This window comes from Teleopsis dalmanni, chromosome X (genome assembly GCF_002237135.1).
Source record: "Teleopsis dalmanni isolate 2A chromosome X, ASM223713v2, whole genome shotgun sequence".
Taxonomy (NCBI): Eukaryota; Metazoa; Arthropoda; class Insecta; order Diptera; family Diopsidae; genus Teleopsis; species Teleopsis dalmanni.
This window is the reverse complement of record NC_051848.1, coordinates 15,118,429-15,131,944: the sequence shown is the minus strand read 5'-3', so window position 1 is coordinate 15,131,944 and position 13,516 is coordinate 15,118,429. Positions and strand designations below refer to the sequence as shown.

At 30.9% G+C, this 13,516-nt stretch overlaps 1 protein-coding gene across 4 annotated transcripts; it reads left to right on the top strand.

Moving 5' to 3' along the window:
* Positions 1-2,757: 2,757 nt before the first annotated feature.
* Positions 2,758-12,220, top strand: LOC119688001 (ralBP1-associated Eps domain-containing protein 1). Of its 4 annotated transcripts, none has more exons than XM_038102596.1 (10): positions 2,758-3,031; positions 3,286-3,947; positions 4,022-4,489; positions 6,919-7,220; positions 8,144-8,522; positions 8,583-8,768; positions 10,234-10,396; positions 10,459-10,946; positions 11,063-11,149; positions 11,445-12,220. In XM_038102596.1, the coding sequence occupies exons 2-10, from the start codon at positions 3,798-3,800 to the stop codon at positions 12,165-12,167; spliced, it is 2,946 nt and encodes a 981-aa protein (XP_037958524.1). In that variant the 5' UTR covers positions 2,758-3,031; positions 3,286-3,797; the 3' UTR covers positions 12,168-12,220. The 4 variants fall into 4 exon arrangements, with proteins under 4 accessions (XP_037958524.1, XP_037958523.1, XP_037958522.1 ...); XM_038102595.1 differs by having other exon boundaries at positions 3,225-3,947; XM_038102594.1 differs by having other exon boundaries at positions 2,758-3,947.
* Positions 12,221-13,516: the final 1,296 nt, after the last annotated feature.

The window sequence follows — 13,516 nt, the reverse complement described above, 5'->3', positions numbered from 1 at the left end:
AGATTAATAATTGAATTTTAAAATTTTTAAATTGGAAAAAAGTAAGCAGTGAAAGACATAATTTAATTTTGTTATACAATATGGTTCGATTTATCCCAAGCACTAGTATTTACATATATTACTCAGCAGTCTACATATAAACTTCAGTCCTAAAGCTATTAACTTGAGCGGGCATAATTGATTGATAAGCTTATAAATGGTGACAGCAATCCATTTATTTTGATTTTGAAATTAGTAGGGATTCATCTATGATATAGATTACTCTTTCCATAGATTTTATTGTTATAACTATTTGAATTATTTTAATAAATTTCATATCAAAAGTCTGTGAAATATGTATGTAAAAAGTACCAAAAGTACTAAAATAAAACCTGTTATATATACAATGATATTCTAAAGTCGATTTTGTAGTACTTTCCCACCCATTTGTTTTTGTTCTTTCTCATTTGTGTGTTGACATATTTCGTAACTACAATCAAACTTCCATAACTCGAACTTCTATTACTCCAATAAAAATATTGTCATGTGTCAATAGGAATATGGGGAAGTGCATTCCATAAACCGAATTTTTGTTTTAAGTATGAATCTATTTTGGTGTTAGGGGAAGTCCCTTTTCCCAAACCAAATGTGGTTTAAAGCGAATAAAACAACTTCTAATGCTACTCTTAACGATTACATTGAGCTTAATAATGAAATTTGATCCGATTCTAAGCGCACCGGAAAGTGATGATAAAGGTTTGGTGGATGACATTGTTTTTCAGCGTTTCAAAAATGAAGTAGACTCATTCAAAATTCTGAATTTTTATTTGCAAACAAACGATACTACAGCTGATGATCACTATAAAGCTTTGATAAATTGGAATCTCTTTTTATTGAATATAAGAAAAAAAATTAAAGTCCCAAACACTCATTTCTGAACTTTTACACTGTAACTTCTTTTCTGTATTTAATTTAAAATAAATAAATAAATATCTTCAAATGTAATTCTAGTGTCCTTCAAAAATAAAAAGATTCTCTAACTCGAAGTCTCCATAAGTCGAACCTTTTCTTTGCAAAACAGTACTTCGAGAATATGGCTATATATACGATGATATTTTAAAGTCGATTTGGTAGCACTTTTCCGTTTGTTTTTGTACTTTCACATACATATGTATGTGTGTTGACATATTTTGTAACTATATGTGTATTTGAAAAGTATTCAGTTGCTTGAAGTAAACCAGCACTTGGCACGGACATACGGTACCGTTAATTATAATTTAAGGCATAGAACTTGAATAGTAACAACTGTTCTTAATAACATTTAATAAATATAAACTGTTTTTTAAAATAAAGGTTTCTAAATTAAAAGAAGTTTAGATGTACAAATTTAAAGATTATTGAACTCTAAGTTACGAAATAACTGAACGATTGTAAGATGAATTATACTCTTAAGCTTATATTACACATGAGATTTGCTTGTCAAACTTTTTTGTCGTCGTTTGCTATTACACATCAGAACATACTAGAAATATACTAGAAAATAAAATCATGCATGCATGATGCACGATGTTTTCGCCTTTATGCCTTAAAATCAATCAATTTTCCATATAAGTCGACAAAAATCAGACTGTATACGAAAAAACACAAGCAGTTTTAAGGAAAAAACAAATTTTTTTATTTCTATCCAACTTTTTTGTCAAACCTTCAAATGTTGCTATTATATATTAATTTCGGCACAAATTTCGTGTTGTGTCAAATTTCATGTGTAATACGCGCTTCATGTAATTCTAGAAAAAAAAAAAAATATATATATATTCTCGAATTACTATAAATTATGCTGTTAAATTAGTGGATAATTTCGATTTTTTTAAAATCGTAGTTTAATTTTATTAGCCTCGATTTTTGGTTCAGACTGCTAATCGTTTTGAATTAGTAAATCTGGTATAACTTTTCACTTAAGATTCACATTAAAAGCAATTTTCAGATTCAATTAATATTTTGTTAGAGTAAAAAGCTATTCTGAAATTAACAACTGTTTTATGTTATTTCATAATTGCAATAAATTGTGTTGAGTTCCCACGATATTTGTAAAGTTTGTAGTTATCTACTTCAAAAATTTAATTAACATAATTTTAATCCATTATCATAGCGTATATTTTTTGTGTTTAAATAATTTTTTTTATTTACATATTGAATGTTTTTTGCTAAATTGCTAAATTATATTACGAAATCATGTTAAGGTAAATACTTACAATATAACTATAATAAGAAATTTTTATTCTACTGTTTGCTAAATAATAGTAAAGGATTGTCCAAGGCATGGCTGTGTGTGATATACTAGAATTGTGCTTTTTGTTCACAAAATTGTATTAATATTAATATTTAATATTTTATGATTACTATTGTTAATAATATTATTAATATGACATATGCAATATACTATGTTTACTTACTTTATAGGACGTGTGATGTTTTTATAAAAATGTGTTAGTTGTTCAATATGAAGTGTTTAATAAAAAAAGTAAAAGAATAAAAACGATACAATGCATATTGAATATAATTACCTATATGGATGAAAATATATAAAATTAATAAATAATAAAAAGATATATTATATGGTCATGACGTTAAATATATTTTTGAATGTAACTATACGCTGTCAACTCAGTTTGACAGCACATATAGCCACTTTGGTTCATAAAATCAATAGCTTTCAAACTGTTTTGACACATGCATAACTAAATGTCAAAATATGAGAGTTTTTTATTGAGTCCCTGGAAAAGCAGAAAAAAGTCACGAAATGAAATGGATAGAAAACTTTGTGAAGTTTCGAATATGAATCTAATTTGAAAAAAGTGCTCATTTATAAATAAAAGTTTAGCAAAAATAAAATATTAACTATAGGAATTGCGTCAGAATTACTCTGATCAATCTCGTATATTTTTCTATGAATAAGAGTTTATGTTGACAGTGCGAATCAGAGTAGTTGCACTCGGAACGTAATAAAAATCATAATTCAAGTGTTGAGTGCTACACTTTCATTAATTGTAATGTAAATAAATAAATTGAAAAGCTGTGTATTAATATTATTTAATAAGCCGTAACCGTTTAATTGAATTTCTCAAAACATTTTTTATAATTTTTTATTTTACTTTTTTTCTTATTTATACTACTTGTGTATTGCATTGAGCGTATTCCAGCAAGTTTATTCTTTTAAATTTTTTTTTAAATCAACTCTCACCCAGTTTAAAGATTTATCTGATCGGAAACAAATTGTGATGTTTAAATATCAAACAATTTTTTAAGTATTTAGTTAATTAGTATCTATGCCGGTTAATCATTTGACGTGGCTTTAATTGGTAAACAAAGATTACGTAGTCAGCAAAAAAAGTAAACAATTAAATATTTTTAAAACATTTATATAAACCTAATAAGAAATGAGCAAATATATTAAATAAATAAGTAAATTTTCTGCTTCCGCGCTGCAAACAACTACTGTCTATTGTGTTGTGCCTGCCTCGCATATAAGCATATAAGCATCTAAGCATATAAGCATATAAGCATATAAAGAGAAAAATACGTGCTACGCGCAACGAGCAACGAGAAGAGCAGCTAATGTAGTAAAAGCGAAATAAAAAACGAAAATTAACAAATAATAAAGTAAACTAAAAAATAGTAGAAAACATAAAAATTAAAAAACTACAAGGAACAAAATTAGTGTGCAAAGGTATTTCCATTGACTATAAGAAAATAAAAATTTGAGAAGTGGCAAAAAGGTGAAATACATTGGCTTTATTCGGCACATCAACAAGTGCAACATGGAAGAGGTTTCCCTAACTGAAACGGAAACTCGCTACTATAGCGATTTGTTTCTCTGTTGTGATATAGAAAAAACAGGCAAAATACCGATGCTTAAAGCTGCTGAATTATATCATTCTGCAAATCTGCCGAATGAAGTGATAGATGAGGTAGGTCTCGCACAAAACACACAAAACTTGCAGTTGTAATTTGTATTTTAATTGTGTAAAATTTCTCATATTAGATTACATCACTTGCCGGTATACCGGCCACTGCCCTACATATATCGCGTGCACAATTCTATTCTTGCTTGAAACTTATTGCTGCCTATCAAGCTTCAATGCCACTACGTCAGGAATTGATTGCTGCCTCAATGCAGCTCCCATTGCCACGTTTCAGTTGGAAAGACTCGCCGAGCAGTATTGACACCAATGCGGGATCAAATATATTCAATCAGCAAAACGGCATTAACGTACTACCGCCACCACCAGTCGCAGATCGAAGAAATTCCTTGCCACGTCGTGCTGATTGGCAAGACTCAAATACGTCCGGTTCACGTCGAAATTCTGTTAATCAACAGCACCAACAACAACAACAGCAGCACCTGGATGCAGCTGCTAATTCTGATGTTCCAAGCACTGATTCTGAAGTAGAACAAAATGAGTCCAGTTGCGGTGGAATTGGTGGTGCTGGAATCAGTATTCCGGAAACGGTAAGTGCCTGCAATCCCATGCAGTATCTCATCAAGTATATGACAAGTGTATGACAATTATGACTGTCTTGTGTCAGGATCACTAAATTAGTTGCTAATAACATCAAAATTATGGATTGACTTGATGTGTAGTAAATCATTTTGATGTTTTTAATTTTTTAAAATATTTAATGATTGAAATCATTGATAATGGCACAGAAAACGATTATCACTGCCATCCAATGCGCTTTGAGTACGAGTATACAAATAAACACTGCCGTTGATGTAAAACGTTCTTTGAAGCTGTTAAGTAGACATTTTTAAGCTGTTAAGTCAAACATTTTTGTTGAGTTCTTACGCTAAATAGTATAATAAGCACCGGTGCATACATGTGTCCAAAAAGTCGGTCGCTGTTGCTTTGCCAGTTCGTATGCGTCATCCAATATGTATCTCTAAAGAGCAAATGCGATAGAGTTGCAGTGCATTTTCCGTGCGCATTGCATTGAATAATGCTTCTCATTTATTCACGACATTTTCAATGCCTCCATCGTGTCAAAGTTTATGTGATAGTTATTTTAAATTATATTTTCACAAATTTATTACAAATTTCGAATGTAACTTTGCATTACCTTGGCCAAAACAAGATCAGATTGAAGTGTCGGGAGACTTTATTTTTTATCTCAAAAGTGTAGGTTTTCTAGCTTAGAAATTAATCGACCACATGTATATAGAACTCTATAGATGTATCGTGAAATCGAAAAGAGTGTTTTGTTAATTTGTATACACTTTTTGATGTCTATTGTTAATTTTGTATTGTTAATATTCTAAAATCGTCCAGAAAACATAAATATTTTTTCATTCGTTTCAAACACCAATGTTTTTAATTGTTTGTAAAACTAAAATTTAAAATATTTCCAAATATTTGATTGCCTAAACATCAAAATTTTCTTACAGTGTGAGACTTAAAACTTACTAAAACCATCTCTTAGGAAGATTGCAGCCGCGTTCAGCGAATGCAACCTCCATCCCAGTAATCGAAAGAAGAAGGAGAGCAGAAGAACTTAGTATATAGCAAGCTAAATTTATCAAAACCGAAGATAGACGTATTTTGTTAGGAGAGTTGGTATTATTAATAAAAGGGATGGGGATTATGCAAAATTGCGAGGGTTGGTCTAATTATGTATAAACTCTACACTCAGGATTACGAAAACCACGATTGTAGAGCGGAATAAGTGGAGGAAGGGCAAGCTCTTCCTCAAGATAGTGAGCAAGGAATTGGGGGGCTTGTGCCTCATAGCCTTAAGCACTCTTGTTGGGAGGAGTTCTACCTGCAGAACGTTAGGTGGGTTTCGAGCGAAGCATACATGAGAGTAACTTGGCGATTTATTTCTCCAACCATCCACCAATAATGAAAAATTCCGTGCCTCTTCACTTTTGTTGTTTCCTGAAAATTCAGTGAGTCAATTCACTCTCTGTAAATTTTGCTGTAGAGGCTATTTTTTATAGGACATTAAAATGGTACGTGAAAATGATCATCTATTGCAATGGTAGATGGATCTAGTAGTACTATAGATGTTCTATAGCTTCTCATTATTAAATTGAATAATATTGATATATTATTGTTTGTTTGAAGTCGAACTTAACCGCTTATATACTACTTAGTATGTGGGTATAACTAGCTTAGAGGTGGTACACGACACTTGATAGACGATGATGATGAGTGGTTAAGAAGTGTAATGCCTGTTGCTGCAAAAGAGCAGCGAAAAAGAAAAGAGTAGTGCGATATTGTTACTCTATTTGTGCAAATATTTCTATTTACTTCCTTATTTCACATCGTTATGGAATTTCCCTTAATATAATCGCTTAAAACTTTCGCCCTACGTTTTTATTATTGTACAATATTTACTATACTTTGTAAGATATAAAGAAGTTATGCAATAACACATTTTTTATATCTAACTCAGTATTTTTTAATTGTTTTTAGCATTTCTTATCATGAAGATGCTAAATTTTTTTCATACTAAAAGTTAGAACAAAATGTTTATGATTTTTATGAAAGATCATCACATTGACAATACAGTGTTTGTTACTAAGTAACTGAGCACAGATGAGTAACTGAATCGAAAACAATTATACCTTAATGACGAGTTCTATATTTTTCTTAAATATTTTTTTATTTCCAAATATTTAGAGCATAAAACTATTTAAAATTGTTTATCTTATCAACTTAAATAAATAATGTTTGAATATGTATCGGATAAATACATATATCATTATTAAGTTATCATGCACATTTACATAGACATACCTTATTTAGATTTAAATTTTTGTAAATAATTAGCTTTTATTATTTTGCAGTAGCCGCACCATTTAAAATAATTTGCTTATTTATTATAAATATATACACATGTTATTTACTTTCATTTTATATTACTTCTCTTTGATTAAAGAACCGTAACCGTGGATCTCCGGAAGCTTGGAGTACTAATAGCGATAGTCCTACACCAACTAATAGTGTGGCCGAACGACCCTGGGCGAAAGAAACGCTTTGGCATGGTTTGCTTGGTGATGAACATAGACAATTATTGGGCACTGAAGAAGAATCATCCGATCGTCATAGCAGTGATGATGATAATGAAAGTGGTTTGGAAACGGTTTATCAGATAACATCTGAGCAACGTGAATATTATTATAAACAATTTAAGGCTGTGCAATTTGATCCAAATGGTCTGCTCTCAGGACAGGCAGCTAGGTAAGCTTCAATTATCTATACTGAAAAAAGTAAACAAAATGTATAGAAAATACGGTGGCTTGGTGTACATTTTTAAAATAATACAATTTGCTAGTGCCAATTATTGATAGCATATACCATTAAAATGTTGTCTATATTTCTATATAATTTATGATATAATGGATACTAATATAGTAAAGTAGTATTCGTGACACTATATGAACAGATACCAGATTTTGTTCCGTTATGCAGTATTTATAATAACAAATAGATTGCATGCACCATGCATCATGAAAAGACTGGGTACAGATTTAAAATATGTTCTTAAACATGTTTAAAAACCTATAGAATGTAAAGTTTATTCGTAAAATAAACGTACAGGTTACTGCAAAGCTGTTTGAGTCCATGCAAAGACGCTTAGAAGAGTTTAATAAACATACAGGTTTTCCTACAGGCTATTAAACTGTAGATTTCTGTGAATTTGAATCGCTTTAACCAAAATATTAAGAAATAACCGTAGACTTTTTCTGCTTCAAAAACTGTTGCTTTTGCATATAGTTGTGTTGAATTTTTTTTAAAAAATAATTGTTAATAATTTATGTTTGAACTTCTTTATTGTTGTTTTTTATTGGTTGAAATAAATCAGAAAACAGAAATTAATTTCAGTAAAAACTAAATAAGTTATGCGAAATTTAAGAAAAATTTTGTGGGTGGACGCAGACTATCTACTATATGTATATTGTAATCAACGCATATCATTAATAAATTCTCTTGCTTATTTATGTATATATATATGAAATATTTATGTGGAATGTTTAGTTACTTATTCCTATATTTAAATAAATTGATAAAATGAGCCTTCAATATTACAAGAACACTTTTATGGTATATCTGTTGTTATCTATTATATCTTCTAAACTGATACGTTTATGATTTATTTATAGAGTATTTTTTGAAAAGTCACGCATACCTGTTGAAGAGTTACGACACATCTGGCAACTATGTGATGTAACTCGAGATGGAGCGCTAAGTTTGGCAGAATTTACTGCAGCTATGCACTTAGTTGTGTTGCGTCGTAATAACATACCACTACCAGCCATGTTACCACCTTGTCTATACCCCAGCGCTTTGCAGCATTCCACATTAGCTTCACAACTTACCACACAAGAACCGCCCGAAGCCGATTTACTGCATCTTAACGATGATGACGATGATGATAATACAGACAATACAATAATTGGTACAAATACAGTGGCAGTTAATTCACGCATTGTCAACGAAAAGAATGTCATGAATATCAGCACTTTATCTACCTCATCACAGGTACGTAACCAGATATGTGTACTTGTGTTAACTTAAATAATTCAAATTTCTTTTATTTAGGCTAGTACTAGTTCTCGTCAAGGCATAAGTACTATTAATCATTCATCTCTTACACCTCCACCCTTACCTCCTATTAAAAACCGTAGTATTTCAAATTCACCAAATGTTGAACGTAGTTCATCACCTCCGAATTTGCCAACTTCAACTGTTGTGGTTAAAACAAAGGATCGCACATTATGGACAACGGTATAATTATTATATTATACTAAACTACTATATATGAATGACCATTGAAATATATAATATCATATAACATAGACCAATTCGTAGATTACTAAATGTTAAATTATTCCTCTTGCAGTGTAAAATATTGCGTATTTTTAAGTGTTTCCGTTTGCGTTTTCGTAAATTCCTTTATACTCTTTTAATTTATTATTTGCGCAATTAGAACATAAAAATTATGAGATGCATTTTCAATTTTAAAAAATTAAAATGTTTGTAACGTGACTTTGTTCTTAATTCCATTCATCAAACACTGTTCCAATATTTTTCAAACATTGTTGTTGTTGATGTACTTCGCACGGGTCTACATCCCGGAGCCACTCGTCACCTATGACGACCAAATACCGTTCAACACCTCCCAAAGGGACTCCACAAGCAGGTCCCGGTGGTTACAACAACAACATGTACTTCGAACTGTACTGAAAAGTAGGCACATAAAAGAATGAAAAATCTTGGTACAATGGTAGAGTATGAGGAGAGTGCGATAGTGTAAGATAGGAGTAGGAATGAGGTTGAATGTGACTTGCGTCCTGGTAAAGAAATCTTGAAAACTTAACACAACTTAACACATTACTCAAAGCCTAGTAGGGTAATAGGGCTCAAAGTTGTGCTCGCATTTGTGCACGAAAATAAATGGGTGACGTCTTGTGAGTAGAGTTTTTATAGGCTGCATCCTGACATCAATTAGCCAGTTCAATCACCAAATAGCAGTTTTTGCTACATGAGAGAAACATCCATCATATCGAGTGGTTCTGGACGGAGGCCTATTGAGAACTTTGTAACATTTGTGTTCTCAAAAAAGCGATTACTTAAGCGTGGAGGGCAAAAAACCGCTGTCCATATTTGACGTAACTGAAGTAACTGAGTTATTTACGTTTTAATAGTTTTGATGAATTATTGATATGAAAAAAGGAATCGACATAGGTATGCAATGTAGAGCTGTGCAAGTTGTGATGCTATTTGGATGTTTATCTTTTTGACAAGATTGAATGACAAGAATTGGCATGACAGTAGCTAGTTATACTTCTTTATTAGGTGCATTTTAGACACCGAATAAAGAGTCTAATAAAATTCGCAGTTCAATAGAATTTGTGCATATCTTACCTTAAATATATCAGTCATCAATTTAAACTGTCCAAACAATTAAAGTATAAATTTTTTAATATTCAATGTAAATTTGTTTTTCGCATGTAATAATAAAAATCCTTCCACATTAACAAAATAATATGATTCTTGCACATATACTCATATACAGTGTGTTGAAATATTGATAGAGAGGAGAGGAATAAAGTTAAATAGAGTACCACAGTGGGTATTTAATGGGTTTCGTTACCGTTGAGCATTCAATTTTTATCTCATATATTTTTATTAAACGTACTTTAAAAAGTTAAAAGCTAATTAATTACAAAAATGTGTTTTTAACTCAAAGGAAGTGCCACCAAATCAATGGACAAAATTTACAGAATCTCCGACATCAAATGTTTCTAGTCCTGGTCCCAAGCCAGTTAACTTTGATATGCAACGAACGGCACAGGCAGTTGTTTCAGATCCTCAAATATTGCATCCAGTGCCATTACGTGTAACTCCAGTTGGTTAGTATGCGAATAGCACAATCTTTTTAGTTTTATATTTATCTATTATTTGCATGCTATAGCTGGTGCCTTAGGAACAAATACTGGTGACGTTTTAAATAATGAAACTTACGAAGGCGTTGCACTACGTGACACAAGTCCAAAGCTTCTACATAGTAGTGTTACAAATAATGTAATTAATAGCTCTAATCCAGCTAGTTCGATTGCAGCTAGTTCGATTCCACAGCTACGGGATTCACTACAAAGTACTGATCTTCGTGCCATACAGCGACCACAAGCAAAAAAATTACCTTCGAAGAATATTGGCGCACTGCCACCACCACCACAACGAGAATCAAGTATTGGGAGCACAGGTACTTCGAACGTAATATGCGCTGGGAACAGTGAAAGTGATATGTCCTTGTCAAATGGCAATCCCCATCAAAATTCAGCGCTTAATAAAAAGGAGCCACCACCATTACCACCACCAAGGCCACATCGTCATGGTCGCAGCAGCAGTTTGGATTTAAATAAATTCAAAATGAACGTACCCAGTGGCCAGCAACCTGAAGTAAGTATTTTATTAAGTTAAAAGCTTAATATTTCTATTATTTGATTTCTTTGTTGTAATTTATTGTTTTATTCTATTCTTTACACATAATTTAAAATTTTTTAAATAATTTGAAGATAACGGCGCAAACTAGCTTTGATTTGCAAACCTCAACGGGTTTTGCTGATTTTACACATTTTCCAGATGGAAGCGCAACAAATGTTGTAAGTGAACAAGTGTTTTAATAATTGTTTTAACCAAAAAAAAAAAAAGTATTAAAATTTATTATTACTCCAAAAAATAAAACAACAAAAATTGATTAAAATTTTTAAATTCAAAAGTCCTTACCAACAAAAATCAAAAACTCTTTCGTCAATTGAATTTGGTAAGAATGTTCCTATTAAGCGTAAAATTTGTGATTGGAATTATTTTATAGTTTATTAAAGGTTTAATATTTTCTTCAAAATTGTAATTTGAAAACAAAAAAAAAACATTTAAACAATCAATTTTATTTTACAGAATGAACAAATTTCCGAGCAACAGCAACATTCCTTACCACCGCAACAGACATCATCTGCAGCAAGTATACAACCCGTTGTTGCTTTACCACCTTCCAGATTCTCAATACAATCAAATCAACGTGTGTCAGCTTTCGAAGTTTATCGTAAGCCTAACACACCGCGAAATTCACAATCACCAACAGTAACAACACAATCAGCAGTTGATACAATCATTGCTGCAGCAGCAGCTCAACTACGTCATCCATCACAACCGCCACCAGGGGCACCAGCGGCACCAGTGGCACCAGTAATTGCACCGTTCGGATCTGCAGGTGCAGCTGCTATAGCTCAGCATGCGCCACAAACAATCACAACATTGCCAAATGCTGATCAATATGAAAAACGTGTAAATGCAATAAGTGAAACTCTCCGACATGTTTCATTCAAACCAGATAATAATATGGGCGATATTTTAAGACATTTACGCGAACAAAATAATCTTTTACTGCGTTTGTGTAATGATCTCAGCGATGAACTATTATCCGTACAGACGCGCAAGGAAGAAATGCGGTTGAAATTAGAGGCTGCAACCAGTGATTTCACGGTAGCCGCTGTAGCTTCCGCACTTAATACTCCTATGGTTGCTGCTCAGTTAACTCGTACGGGTTCGTCCAGTTCAGCACCCGTGACAGTAAATGTCACTGGTGGTTCTGGAAGTTCGGGTGTACACTCAAATGTTTAAATGTAAAATTAACGCAAACAAATGCAAACAAATCAACAAAAAGTTAAACAATCTGTTGAAGATTATTTATTACTATGTACTTTGCTGCTCCCTAGATAAAAATGTTTAGAAATTTTATAAATGTTTTTAGAAGTTTATTATGTATTTATGTATTTATGTATATATGTAACGTATGCATTAAGTTTTGAAAATTTATTATCTTATAATATATGTTAATAATGTTTTATAATACTTATTTCAAAATGTTTATAACAGGTTTTATGATTATTATTAAAACGGTTATTGTAGAAATTAAGAAAAGTGTTATTTGTGCTAGTATATCTATCAGTCATTATTATTAAATTTGTAACAGATATTATCATCATTGTAGCAGTTATTAATACAATTATAACATAACGATTATAAATATTAGATATCTTCGTAATTACTATCATTATTTCTTTAACAATTGGTAATAGTATCGTAACAGTCTTTAATAATTTATAATTGTTTTTATTAATATAAAATAAATTTCTAATGTTATTATAAACGTTTATTGTTAGAACAATTTTTGATATTGTAACTGTTATTTGTACTGTTTTCACAATAATATTTGTTCAATTATAACAGTTATTAATATTATTTAATAATTTTAGTGTAATGATTTTAATCTAATTTGTATGTAGACTAACAAATTGCTGAAGTAACATAGTCAATGTTTGTGTATAGTGTTCTAGCTTTAGTGCTTTTTCATATAAAAAATAAGTATTCATATATTGCACATTGTTGGTGTACATGTAAAAGCATTGACATGCCATGCTTTTGTGGTGCATGGAGAATTTCCTCCATTAAAAATTAAAAATTATAAATTGTAATTTTTAATTAATGGAAAACCAAATACAGGATAAAATGTTTTTTTAACAGTTTATATAATAAAATTTATAAATTCTATCGATTAATTAATTGTTATGAAAGAAGAAAAAAATATAATGTAACAGAATTTAAGAAATAATTAATTTATATTTTCAAACTACCGTAGACGTAATGTACTGAATGTACTGAATGTACTGAATTCCCAATTTAACGAATGTTGAATTTAATAAATGACAAAATCTCTCTTTTTTTTCAAATAGAAAAATCAATGATTTAGCGAATCACATCTAAAATGTTCCACAAAAATGCTGTGGAAAATGATTTAGGCTTTTATATCACCGAAATTATAATTTTTTAGGATCCCCTGCAGAGAGTATATAGAACATAGCTAGACAACATTTGAAAACAAACGAAAGTTATACTTTTACCAAAAGTTATAATTCTTTGTTTAGTGAATTTATAAGACTTAACGAGTTTTTCGATTTCTCACTAATGGA

What these genes read in the sequence shown, in the direction of transcription:
- LOC119688001 (XM_038102596.1), top strand. Translation starts at nt 3,798, where the DNA reads ATGGAAGAGGTTTCCCTAACTGAAACGGAAACTCGCTACTATAGCGAT. An exon ending in ATTACGTGTAACTCCAGTTG is followed by an intron (nt 10,397 to 10,458) that starts GTTAGTATGCGA and finishes TGCATGCTATAG; the next exon opens with CTGGTGCCTTAGGAACAAAT. An exon ending in ATGGAAGCGCAACAAATGTT is followed by an intron (nt 11,150 to 11,444) that starts GTAAGTGAACAA and finishes TTTATTTTACAG; the next exon opens with AATGAACAAATTTCCGAGCA.